This window comes from Anabrus simplex, chromosome 1 (assembly GCF_040414725.1).
Source record: "Anabrus simplex isolate iqAnaSimp1 chromosome 1, ASM4041472v1, whole genome shotgun sequence".
NCBI lineage: Eukaryota > Metazoa > Arthropoda > Insecta > Orthoptera > Tettigoniidae > Anabrus > Anabrus simplex.
Window position 1 is genome coordinate 1563099541 of NC_090265.1, and position 14568 is coordinate 1563114108.

The 14568-nt window shown below is 39.3% G+C and overlaps 1 protein-coding gene across 1 annotated transcript in view; it reads right to left on the reverse strand.

Annotated features, from left to right (window-relative positions):
- The window catches only part of rictor (rapamycin-insensitive companion of Tor), a 540306-nt gene that overhangs the window by 49898 nt on the left and 475840 nt on the right, over positions 1 to 14568 (reverse strand). Inside the window, exon 27 of the mRNA XM_067138126.2 lies at positions 7920 to 8054. Within this exon, the coding sequence (XP_066994227.2) occupies positions 7920 to 8054 (135 nt within the window). The remainder of the gene's footprint in view (positions 1 to 7919; positions 8055 to 14568) is intronic.

The following is a 14568-nucleotide window of genomic DNA, read 5'->3' on the forward strand; positions in this document are numbered from 1 at the left end:
GCATATTCTTTATTTCATTTATTATTTTGCCGACATATTTTTTTGTAACCATTGTCGAGGGTTGTGGTGTATACATCATTTATTTATTTTTTGTAATTTTTATTGGATAGGGGAATGCTGAGGGCTCTATGGATCTTACTGTAAAAGATCAAGTCTTTGACATTAAAGAAAAACAGATACATTGACAGGAAACAACTGCTGATCCTCAAGACTATGAAGCAAATTTCTTCTGAGTCTGGCCAGGACAAGAGGCTAACGTACACATTGGCATGTCCATGATTGATGTTCAACTGTACAGAGTGAACTTAAGAGCGGTGCTGGTCTTTACTTCATAATTCCAAATGATGGTGATGATGATGATGATGATGATGGTTGTTATTTAAAGAGGCCTAACATCTAGGTCATTAGCCCCTAATGGTACAAGGTGGAATGAAATGACATGATAACTATATCCACTGTCTAGAATTTAAAATGAATGATGATAAATAATGATTATGAATTTCAAATAATCAATGGATCTAATTCATAATGCCTTATTTTCTGATAAATTGATAATAATAATAATAATTTAGTGTAGCTATTTATAGCAGAGTGCAGTCCTTATAAGGCAGACCCTCCGATGAGGGTGGGCGGCATCTGCCATATGTAGGTAACTGCGTGTTATTATGGTGGAGGATAGTGTTATGTGTGGTGTGTGAGTTGCAGGGATGTTGGGGACAGCACAAACACCCAGCTCCCGGGCCACTGGAATTAACCAATGAAGGTTAAAATCCCCCATCCGGCTGGGAATCAAACCCAGGACCCTCTGAACCGAAGGCCAGTACGCTGACCATTCAGCCAATGAGTTGGACTGATAAAATGACAGAAAATATAGATTATGGTAGAATAAGGCATTGCCTTGAAGTGCGGTCATATATATATATATATATCATTCATTTTAATGTTAAAAAACACATTAAAATACACAAATAAAAACTAAAACAGAGTCAATAGAATAAAACATAGTTAACAATAAAATAAAAACTAATAGAAAATACTATACGTGATAAAACAGGCCACTATCCCACATAAAACAGATGACAAGGACTGCTGACTGCTCATGAGAATGAGGGAGATGGTACTCGGAAGTTTTAGACTACGGCGCAGATCGGCCAGGTCCACGTACTCCATAAAGATGTGTATCATTGCAAGATGACTGTCGCAAGTAAACACCGCGGGACACCCACACACACACACACACACACACACACACACACACACACCCTTTGGTAAGTAGAAGTGCGTTGCTATACCATGGCCGATCCGAAGACGATATAATACCACTGCTTCTCTCCGATAAGCCTGAAGAGGATTCTTCCATACCTTCCTAGTTTCTTTTATTGTTCTCAGCTTATTTGGGAGAGGGGTGACCTGCCACTTCAACTCCCAATGGGACATAAACAAATGTCTCAGCTGAGAACGAATATTACTGCCTGGAACCTTGAAAAGCAACGGGGGGTTATGTGACAGCCTCCTTGGCAACCCTATCACCTAATTAATTTCCCCCTATACCCATGTGGCATAGGAGCCACATAAAAATGATTCTGGTGCTAGCATCCCAACACCTGGCCAGCAGGTCCTGGATCCACTGCACCAGAGGGTGCCGAGGGAAACATACATCAATAGATTGTAGCAAGCTCAAGGAGTCTGTACATAGTAGAAAGAACCAGTGTCCATTGGACAGAGTATACCACAGAGCTTCAGAGATAACATAGAGCTCTGCTGTGTACATACTAAAGGCTTCCAGTAGAGGAAAAACAAACCTGTTATTGTCGACAACGAATGCACAGCCTACTTTCACTTCTGCTTTCGAACCATCCCTGTAAACAACTACTGAATCTGGATACTAGCTAACAACGGGACATGAAGAGCCTCCGATAAAGGGAAGAGTCAATGTTCTCTTTTGGGCCGGATTATTCCGGGTCATTTTGTAAATATAAAGACAGGAACTTTCCACCTAATCAATACATTTATTCTATTATAAAGTACTTAAAACATGCTAATATGTCAGTACCAGTTTCGACCCTTTCAGTGGGTCATCTTCAGCAGAAGAACCTATCGTCTTTAATAATAACAACTTATAATGCTAAAACACAGCTTGTCCTAATTATGAATGACTCATGCTAACTTAAGGTGATGTATTGTGGTAATAAAATATGATTGGAAAAAATTGTTTCTAATGCCTGCAAAGTTCACAAGTTCGTTTTGATGCTGATCTTGATGTTCACTTATTTAAACCAGTGTTGCATTGTTGACACACTTATATGAAACTGCTTCAATGTTGAGCTGGTAAAATATTACTATGTTAATTGCGAATGATTAATGTTAAAATAATGATATGTTATGATAATAAAACGTGCTTGAAGGAGTAACTTTGACAGTCTAGAAAGTTCACCAGTCCATTAAAACACTGTTCTTGATGTTTGTACATATTCTCACTCCTTCAATCCATTGTTTCAATGTTATACACCTATTTTAAAATATAAAATCTCTTATTACTTAGTTATGTAGTGCTGTATTTATAAATTCTGCATCAGTAGGAGATTTATTATTGTATGTTGGGCTTTGAAGTTATGTTAACTAATATGCAAAAGTTCCCTTCTTCATACTCGTGTTCGGTGTATTGTGTCAAGAGATTGTTGGCTAAACAACTTTTGCACATTAGTTAAGAGAACTTCAAAGCACAACATACATCATCATACAATAATAAATCTCAACTGACGCGGAATTTATAAATACAGCACTACGTAACTTAGCAATAAGAGATTTTATATTTTAAAATAGGTGTATAAGATTGAAACAATGGATTGAAAGAGTGAGAATATGTACAAACATCAAGAACAGTGTTTTAATGGACTGGTAAACTTTCTAGACCAGGGGTTTCCTAATGGCGGCCTGTGAGTAGCATGTGGCCCGCGAGAGCATTTTAATAAATAATGTGAAGAATAGTTACAAAATAATATTTTTTAAGTCATTCAAAAATGTACTAATTTTTATATTCGTTATAGACCCAAATCCGAACTAGTTCATTCTTTAATAATATTTTCTCTTTTTTAAAATGCACTTGATCTGAATGGATTAATTTTACATACATACATACATACATACATACATACATACATACATACATTATCATTATAGACTATTATGCCTTTCAGCGTTCAGTCTGCAAGCCTCTGAAAATTTACTAAACGTCGTCACAATCCTTGATTTGCAACTAGTGTTGTGGCCTCATTTAGTTCTATCATTAAAAAAATTTAAAGTCCAAATTTCAGATAATAATGATTGGTTTTTACGCCCCAGTTCTTTTACTTGCCAGTAAATCAATCGACACGAGGTTGACGTATTTGAGTACCTTCGGAATGATCTAACATGGAACCTACCAACTTCAGAAGGCCAGCGCCTCAACCATCTGAGCCACTCAGACCGGCTCCAAATTTCACTCTTTTATGCAATTGTAAAATAATGTTTTACCTAAGTAATTAAAATTATCAAACCTTTATTTCAACTGAATGATGCATATTATTTTTTTATAATGGTACTTCTGTAGGCCTACTATATGCAGAATTTTATGAAAATTAGCCTATTATGCAAGTGTGGCCTGCGAACATGACTAAGGTTTCCAATATGGGTTTTACTATCATAACATATCATTATTTTAATATTAATCATTCACAATTAACATAGTAATATTTTACCAGCTCAACATTGAAACGTTTTCAAATAAGTGTGTCAAAAATGCAACACTGGTTTAAATGAGTGAACATCAAGATCAGCATCAAAACGAACTTGTGAACTTTGCAGACATTTAAAAAACATTTTTTCCAATCTAATTTTATAACCACAATACATCACCTTAAGTTAGCACGAGTCATTCATAATTAGGACAAGCTGTGTTTTAGCATTATAAGTTGTTATTATTAAAATGATAGGTTCTTCAGTTGAAGATGACCCACTAAAATGATCAAAACCGGTACTGACATATTAGCATATTTTAAGTACTTTATTATAGAATAAATGTATTGATTAGGTGGAAAGTTCCTGTCTTTATATTTGCGAATACTTTAACCATCAATACGGACAATGAACTTAATAGATTTATAAATATTCCAGGTTGTCGTATTATCCACAGAGGTACTTCATTTGGTTGTCTGATAAGACAAGGAACTGAAGGTACATCAAACAATCTGTGACTGCTATCCAAGCGTATACCAACTGGCTGCGTTGCTCGTGGATAAGCAGTGTACAGCCGACTACTTCTATTGTAGAATACACAGGGATAGCTTGGGAGAAGTGTCATCTGTCGCAAATTTGCAGCATAGGTCAATAATATTTGTTGGCGCCTGAGGAGTAAAGGTGGCACACCAAACTCAGCAAGCCGGTTAGCAATGGGGCTTGTATGGAATGCTCCCGTTGCCAACCTATCTCCGCTGTAGTGGATGCTATCCAATTTAACAAGAATGCTTTGCCTTGCTGATCCATATGCTGCACTGCACTAGTCTAACCTGGATAAAACATGTGCCCTATAAAATCGTAGGAGCACCGTCCGGTCTGTCCCATAAGTAGCGCCACTAAGAAACCTAAAAATATTTAGCTTCTTAGTACACTTTGCTTTTAAATGACACAGTGTCAACTACAGGAAGACTGACACGCCCTAAACATAGATTAGGATGGGGGTGAAGAGTGCACTTCCGGCAAAAGTGAACAACACAGGTTTTTGCAGTTGAAAACCAAAAACCATGTTGTAAGGCCCATTGTCCCAGTCCCCTAATAGCTTGTTGTAATCGTCACTCTGCGACTGAAATATTTTGTGAGCTATAATGCAGAGCAAAATTGTCTACAAATAGCGACGGTTTTACTGCTGAACCAACAGCAGCGACATTACCATTTATGAACATTAAAACAAGAATAATAGTTAACACCACCTTTCCAATACTTATCTTTCCTATATTTAGGAAATAAACATTACAACAGGCGTTGTAAGATGGGACATGTTTCACTTAACAGTCGTAAGCATCATCAGCCGAAAATAATCTTAGTCTAAAGTTAGGTCAGGGAACTGAACCTAGTGTCCTTAACATATATGGCACCTTAAGAATCAACATTTATATTTATAAAATGAAAATAGGCTTAAAACTAGTGTGAAAAAACATTGGAATGTTACAACATGGCTAAGAGAAAAAACACAATTGAGTTGAGACAGAGGATAAGAACAGAAAGTAGGCTACAATACAGAGCTGGTAGTGAAATAATTAAAATCATTAGGATATCATTGTTACCAGTCAGTCAATCAGAATGTTCAAACATATGTTGGAATCTCCACTGATGCAGGACTGAAAGGATGCCGTATCAATATGTGGTGTCAGACCTTTTCTAAATCAAAGAAAACTGCCACCAAATGCTGTTTTTGGAGAAGTGCATCCTGGATAGAACTCTCCAGGTGTACCAAGTGGTCAATGATGGAGCGAGCAGCTTGAAAACCACATTGGTACTCAGGACAAAAGTCCTCTTTTCTCCAAACATCACACAAGTCAGCAATTCACCATCCTCTCAAACAGCTTACACAGACAGTTAGACAAATAAGCCTGCGACTTCCTGCATACTTAGGATTTTGGTCAGGCTTGAGGAGAGGAATTACTATACCCTCTCACGACTGTGACGGAAACTCACCCTCTATCCAGATTCGGTTGAACACCCCAATAAAATAGAAGAGGCTATCCTTGCTAAGGTGTTTCAACATCTGTTTATGGACATTATCTGTTCTGGGAGCCGTGTCCTTCCAAAGAGCCGAGACACTGTGGTATTCCCAGTCCGTAAAGGGCACGTTACAGTCCTCTGAAGCTTGAGTGGCAAAACTCAGGTGATGACGTTCTGCCTCCCACTTCAGAGTCAGAAAATCACGATGGTAATTCCCAGAACCAGACACACTGGTGAAATAAGTAGCTAGATGGTTAGCCATGGTTTTTTTTTTTTTTTTAATCTCTCTGAATACAAGTTTAGTTTCATGTAAAATATAGTCAGATATGAGAATCTCCATTATTGCTACTTGCACAGAGATCCTGTTAGCTTTGGTAATGTATGGTGATATTCAAGAACTAGGAGGCAACAATGACAGTTCTTACTTAAGTCTGCCACATTTGCAGGTGTTACGATGAATTTTATGTCGCACAATCCACTTATATGGTTTTCTGAGATACCAATGTGCCAGAAATGTTGTCCCGCACAAGTACACTCTATAACAAAAAAACGACGCACTGGGAAGGCGTTGTCCGATTGTAAGGAAATTACGTATGTAAAGACATTCGGACCGAACATGCAAATGATTAAAGTTTCGTGTCCAATGAATGAATAGCAGGAGCTCCCGCGCATGTATTAGGTGTATATAAGGCGCAATTCTGAAGCATATGCTCAAAGTAGCTGTTGTATTTGACCGTGATACCTTAACGTCGGTTGTAAGAATGCCACACCGAAGGATTTGTGCTCATTACGAGCAGATGTCAAGAGTTTGAAAGAGGTCGTGCGATCGGATTGAAAGAAGCTGGTTGGTCGAATCGAGCTGTCGCTGGACATTTGGTTCGAAATGATGCGGCGATCAGACGATGCTGGCAAGCGTGCGTCAGCACCGGCAGGCATCAGCGTCAGGACAGCAGTGGTCGAGCAAGGGCCACAACAGCACGGGCAGACAGAGCGATTGTCAGAACAGCTGTCACAGCACTGGAGTTGTCGTTATCAACGATCCAGCATGTGACCCGCACACATGTGTCCACCATGACTATCAACAGACGCCTGAGTGAGAGGAATTTGAGCTCGTGCCGCCTGTTATGCCGCTTACCACTCACGCCTGATTACAGTGGTACCGCGCTCGAGCAACGTGGTTCTGCGCTGACTGGGGACCTATAGTCTTTAGTGATGATTCCTGTTTCCAACGGTGCTCTGACGACAACCGCAGACGCGTTTGGAGACGTCCAGGCCAGCGTGGGGATCCTGCCTTGACTATTGCACGCCACACAGCCCCACAACAGGGGGTGATGGTCTGGGGTGCCATCTCCTTTGATAGCCGGACCCCTCTGGTAGTCATTCCTGGCACATTGACAGCACAGCGGTATGTTGATGACATTCTATGGCAGGTTGTGTTGCCGTTCCTTCAACGACATCCAGGCCTTACTTTCCAACAGGATAATGCCCGGCCGCACACGGCACGTGTTGCTATGAACTGTCTTCAAGCTTGCCCTATCCTTCCTTGGCCAGCTCGGTCGCCTGATCTCTCTCCCGTAGAGCACATTTGGGACGTCATGGGAAGGCAATTGCGAACATCCCGGAATGTCGCCGATTTAGCCCAACAGTTGGAGACCATTTGGCACGAAATTCTGCACGACACCATCCGGGACCTTTATCAGTCTATGCCATGTCGAGTGACAGCTTGCATCCAGGCCAGGGGTGGACCAACACCTTATTGACGTCCTCACTTTGTAACGCTCTAACTCTGTAATAAATCAATTGATTGTTCTGCACTTTTGATCATCTGTTTTTCTATGTCTGTTCCTCACATCCATTGATTTTTATCTCCGCCGGACAATTCCTTCCTGGTGCGTCGTCTTTTTCTTTTTTTTTTTTGTTATACAGTGTACTTTTCCCTGCCATTAAATCTATCAAAAAGAGGCTGGCATATGGAAGCACCTTCAAATACCACTGGACTGAGCTGGGGTCAAACTTGTTACCTTTGAAACAGTCATCCTAGCTGTCATATTTGTTTATTGGTGGTAATCTTACAGAATTTCAACAATATATTTTACAAATTTCCACCAATGTCTCACTAGTTGTCCTCCCTCTTGATACCTCACACTCCACTGTGTCAGAAAACATGTCTTAGTCTTACTTACCCATGTCCAGACTGTTGCTGCTCTCCACGCTCCCGCCCGGAGTAGCTCCTAACACACAGCTGCTTGTGCTGTGAGATTTCCTTCGCCGAGGATATAATATTGGACTTTCCCCACCACCACAGCTACTTTCTGTGTCTGCAAAATAAGGTCAACATTAATCAGTAAAAAATGTACTGATATAACACTAAAGTTGGTATCAGTGAAGTGTCGACAAAAAACCACATTCTTGACATATTCTTACTGGTTATATGAAAGGATGAAAGTTTTATTTTTAAAATTTCATTTTCCTTAATATAACCAGGCTTCGGATAGTTATGCATTTAAAAATGCCAAAATATGCATGCAAAATGTTGAAATATGCATTGAAGAAACATAAATCTTATATCAATTAGCAATGCATTTATATTAATATGAATAAAAACACTTTATAAACATTGCCATAAAAATTACATACTGTACCAAAATAAAATGCTCCAGTTTTTTCAATGAAATTTACATGCCTTGATTAATTCTTGAAGACAGCATGATGCAACAGGTGCTCAAATACAAATTTTCACCTATTTTCACTTAAAATGATTTTGTGCTCAGGAAACATTCTCTCTACATAACAGGCCACAACTGGAGCATACGCCAACTTAACCAAAGCATTCGTTATCGATGTATCGTCAATTTTTTTTTTTGCCTCGGAAAACACCAGAAATTATTTTCAGTTTGCAGAGATCACAGATTTTTAACACTATAGTGGGGCCCATGAGAGTTGAAGTCTGATATATGAGCGGTGAAAGCAGTAACTACGAAGTAAGCTGCGTTGTCATAGTTACCTCCATCTGCGGCATATCACTCTTTCATACAGGCTGAATATTTAATCAACTATGTTGGTCTAATGCAATTCAATAAATTTTGACCTGTTCCTAAGCTCGTGCTAGTAATTCCAGCATTTATGACAGAAAGCGTCATTACCGATAAATGAGATTTCATATTCACTAAACTGACAATAACCTCAACAAATGCACATGTCAAATAGAGAATAGAACTGTACAATTAGCCCCCACTGATTACCTTACAAAAAAATAATATTCAGAAAACAAACACTTACATTATTAAATAAACCAGCAACAACTAACGCAGCTAACACAGCACTACTCCGAATAATATCACAAAAGCGACTGAGAGGAAGCCAACCCACGTGGCGAGAGCATTCTTAAATGTGGCATTTCTGTTATTGTTGCCACAGCCAGAGCCCTGTGCGGATAGACAAAATAATATCCGCATCTGCTCTGCATCCGCACCCGCATCCGCGAATGATTATCTGCATCTGCAAAACGGTTATCCATGGATAATTTAAATATTTAACTACAGTATATTACACCCAAGGTATTGAAACAGATAGATCTGTTAACATAATTATCTGCATCTGCAAAACGGTTATCCATGGATAATTTAAATATTTAACTACAGTATATTACACCCAAGGTATTGAAACAGATAGATCTGTTAACATAATACAATAGGCCTGACACCTAGCACCAGAACCCCTACAGTTGTAGGTTTATGAGGGATTTTCTCTTACGACAACTACCGACGTATTGGCCTTTGTTCCTTTCTTCCATTACTTGTGGACAGGAGCGAGTTAGGCTTAGGTCACATTTACGGCTTTATGGTCTCAAGGCTCTTTATATATCACTATTCTCCCATACCAATGTCAAGGGTCGCCTAACCACAAGCAAAAACGAGAGTATACCTGAGTGAAAATCAATAAACGTCATTACTTAGAAATTACCAGAAAAATTATCCACACTGCCATACAGTTTGTATCCGCCAGACACTAACTTCGCGGATATCCGTGCAGGGCTCTAGTCATAGCAACAGACCATTCTCGAGCAGCATTAGTCAACTTTTTTTTTTGCCGGTAGTGCTAAATGTCAGACATCAACTCTCGTGGGCCCAACTATACATACCCTCTGCATTTTTTCCATGAAAGCTTGTTTTGTTAAGTTCATTAGGGGTTGTTCAACTCCTTCAACAATTCTAGTACTAATGTGAAGGGACAGTCCTTTTACTTGCAATTTCTTGATGGCTCGAAGTATGCACATCAAATTGGAACAAATGAATTAAGTTGCTCATGAACTACATCTCTGCTGAAGAATTCTTGTACTTCTTTAACCCTTAACAGACAATTCTTTTTTTCTTGTGTGGTCCTGCACTAGTCATATTTTTTTCTTAAAAAATGCTATATATTTACAATGATGGTATAATGAATATACAAAGTCAGACTCACAACATTATGAATTTATCAATCTAGATACACGCTATAAGCAATAAACATGTAGTTACAAGACAGTTTGCCCCCTTATTACCTACATTTCTTCTCCGTGTGGTACTTCTCGAAGCAAATTCCAGGATGAAGTCCAGGTTTCTTGGTACAGGTGACGCAAAAATACTCTGTTTCTCTTCTTCTGCCAATTTTCTGCCTGTTGCTGCACACTACGCAATCTTTGGAATTTCCCTTGGTGCTTGAATACGGTATATGAAGTGAGGCTTCCCATTCAGCCATTTTCCTTCAATACTGGTTGATGGCCGTCCTCTCTTGTTGACATTTTGGTTACGGATATCACCAACCAACTCTCGTACCAGTTCTTCCCTGTATTGCCTTTGCCTCAGTGGCTTCTGCTGCTGTGATTTCCTCTCCATGTTGAACAATAAGAAGCTGTTCACCACACAGACATTCAGCAACCAGAAGAAAAGTTTATGCCACCATTTGTAAGATTTCCACACAAAATTATATGTTGACGAATAGTGGTCAAATATGCCCACTACTTCCGTATGATCAGTGTAATCACAGATCATTACAGGCTTCGAATAGGATCAAAATCCTTCCTACCTTTAGGTGTGTACTGCTGCATGCTGATGTTGTGCCACGTACTCAAACAATGACACAGTCCTTTTGTCCTTCCATGAAAGAGCAACCGTTTTATCCTCCTCCTTGAATGCCACAATATCATGCTTCTTCATCTTCTTCAAAGCGGTTGCGTTCATTTGAGTTGGCAATCTTTTCCTGTTTGTATTCACTGTTCCCATTATGTGAAACCCGAATTTCAGCAGTTCCTCTGCCAGATCACAACTGGTATAGAATCCATCGGAGTAGATGTGGAAGCCAGCAGTACCATTGATATTCTGAAGCATCTGTTGGCATAACTGAAGGACAATTCTTATTGTAAACAGATGATTCAAATGTGTTAAGTGCATTTGTTGTGGGAGTACCATAGTATGGAATGAATGAGAATATAAATGCAGTCTTTGAATCTGCTGCTACAAATATGTTCAGTCCCCACTTAGTCGGTTTCTGGGGATTGTAACACTTGAAAATGATGCATCCTTTGAAGCCCACCGTACTTTCATCTATAGAATTATAACGACCTGGAACATAATACTCTCTAAATTTCCCTTCCAAATAGTCCACTACATTACGTATTTTGTCACCCCTGGTTCTAGTAGCAGCAGGACTAGGAGGGCACGCATGAAACATCCAAAAAATGGTTAGAAAACGGTCTCTGGAAAACACATCTATGAAAAATGAGCATATGTCTCAACAATCTTCAGCAAAATAATCCTTTATATCTGGCTTAGGATTCATGCCCATATTGAGTACTACACCGAGAAAAGCCCTCATTTCTGCGATTGTCACATTAGTCCAATTAGCCCAGATACTCCTCTCCCTCAATGGTGTATTCATTTGTATTTTTTCTCTTGCATAGCGGTTAGTCTCATCAACAATTTGTTAAAAATAGTGTAAAAAATTCAACGGGAGTAGATGGTTTCTTACCTGCGAAGGAGAGAAACCACTAATCAGAGTGTGTGGTTTCTTTACAAAGTTCAGATCAACTGGGCGATAAAACTTTCCATCCATTGTCTGGTTCACTACTACTTGTATCACTTTCATTCTCGCTTTCAACTACTTCCATTCACTAGAATTGTCATCATCACTCTCAGAAACATCAAACTCACTGTCCATAACTGATAATTTGTCATCACTGCTGTCAATTTCATCTAAAAAACGAGCTTACTCAGACAAAGTAGCACTACCCTGTCTGCGCGCCGCCACTTTCACAGCTGACTAATGTAAACAAAAGCCTTTTTCTTTATTTACCTGTAAAACTCGTAAAACAAAGTTTTAACACATCTAGAAGGCTGTGACATTCCTAAAGGTTCTATACAACAACTATAGATAGCAGCAGCACGCATAATTGCTTCACACGCGTATATATTTACTGTGGAAACAGCTGGTGGGTATATCCCAACATATGTCCAAAACAGGAAACTAGGATGTTGGGAAATGCCCGACAATCGTCCATTGAGGGTTAATAGAAGCAGCTTCTTCAGAATCGCGTACGTATAGCACACACCAAAAAGATGTTAAGAATAGAACAAAAATGGCCAACTGGACACCAGTGGGATCCGAACCCATGAACTATAGTAATATGTACCAAACACGAGCTAATAAGTTGAAAGTTTATTTCAAGTACAACGTGGTTGTGAAAATGAAATATTCATTGACATGGCCTACAATGGGCAACTTGCACTCTACAGTGTGATGGCAGTAGTGCCAGACCTGTAGCTTAGATCCTTTCCAACATAAAAAATATGACCTAGGCCACTGAAGCTCGATGGGATGGAGTAACCAACGCAAAATTGGGAGGTTGTGGGTTTGGATCACACTACATCTTTTCAATACTTACTACGTGACTGAACATGACTTAATACACTGAAAGTTTATTTTGAGTACCTTTCTTACAACTTCCAACAAACCTGCATAATAAGCAGCAGCTTTGAACCACATTTCCCACTTTGTATAAACTGTGAAAGCGGGATAAGCATATTACCAACTGTATCCCAAAACATATTCTTACAATAAAAAATAAGGATCCTAGAAGAAAACCATAATTTAATTTCATTGATTGCAAATGTTAAAAATAAGTAAGCTCTTTAGGCTTTTTCAATCGTGAAATTACCAGTGTTTCGCGCCAGTATAGCAGTGGTCAAAGGCAGGCATTCATACAAGTGAAGGCACATGCATCCCCTAGTGCACCGTCACTGCATTTACCTACATAACAGGCTTGCAGTGATGTCTCAACGGTGCACTAGCCGTCAGCGTCTTGGAAAGGTGCAGCAATCCAACTGATGCTGGTAATTTCACGAGTGAAAAAGCGTAAAATGCTTATATGTTTTTAATATTCTTAAAATGTGCAGAGCCTCTGAAAATAATTTTTTCACTGCAGAGATCAAAAAGCTTACTTCAGGGAAGGAATCCTGGACTGCTTCAGCAATTCAAAGTCCATGGGCTACTCATGCAGAGGTGCCAACCTTTGAAGTGGGTTATCAGTAATATCACTACCCCCCCCCCCCCTCCTGCCACCCACACCCACACACACACACACACACACACACACACACACACACACACACACTCTCACACTCTCTCTCAGAAAATTTTCGAGTCTAATCAAAAGCATGCTCCTCTCTTCTCGATAACGACACCTCCTTTGCCCTTTCTAATAACAATATTTTCTACATTATATAATATTTACGCAATACAATTAGCACATTACCTTTTAATTCTATGATAAAACATTCTTGGCAGCTAGTTTCACACCCGGCAGCTGATTTTGAGAGTAAGTTTTCCTGAAGTACCCTTCCCTTTTTGATGACATCTTATGAACAAGAAGTGATTCCAGTGTAGATGTGCTTAATGTAGGCTTGACTTGTCTGATTTTTCCCAACAACACTGAAAACTTTTGCTGTGGGTGAGTTACTGCCAGGTACACTTAATAGTGTACTGTGAACACATTACTTAGAACATTACTTGGAGAAGAGAAGAGAAGAGAAGAGAAGAGAAGAGAAGAGAAGAGAAGAGAAGAGAAGAGAAGAGAAGAGAAGAGAAGAGTAGAGCTCCTTTCATTAAAAGTGAATTTCACAACGTTCACGGGTAGTAAAAGGAAGTAACGATCGAATAAGTTTAACTCCCAGATCACAAGCAGTGAAACGAGGAGGTTTGAGCAGTAATGCTCTAAAGAATTGTATATTTTTCTTTCTTTTCTTTATTTCGTAGAATTCTTTTTTCGCGTTAATGTCGCTTTTTCCATAATAATTTCCCCTTTGACCATAATGCCGTAATCATAGGATGAAATCCGTAATAATTACGGACAATCCATAATAGTTGGCACCTCTGCTAATGTGATGTACAAGAGGGTGTCAAAAAATAACCAGAATGATTTTATTACAGCTACCTTTATTTAAATTCACTTACAGACCTTCAAAGTATTCTCCCTCAGACAATACAATGGTTCCAGCGTTCAGTCCACTATTCAAAACACTCCCTGAAGCCCTTTCTTGACAGTCTGTTGAATATACTCGAAAGTGCATTATTTACTTCTTGATCACTTTAAAAATGACAACATGGTGCTAGGTCCGGTGAATAAGGTGGATGTGGCATCACCTCAAAGCCCAATTCGGTACTGTATCTTGATTGCCTGATGCGCAGGTGTGTTGTCCTGGTGCACAATCCATCCCACTTGAGCAAAGTTTGGTCTTTTTTCTACAATTTTTCTTTTCAGTGGCCCCTTTAACACTTCATAACAGTAATCAGCAGTAA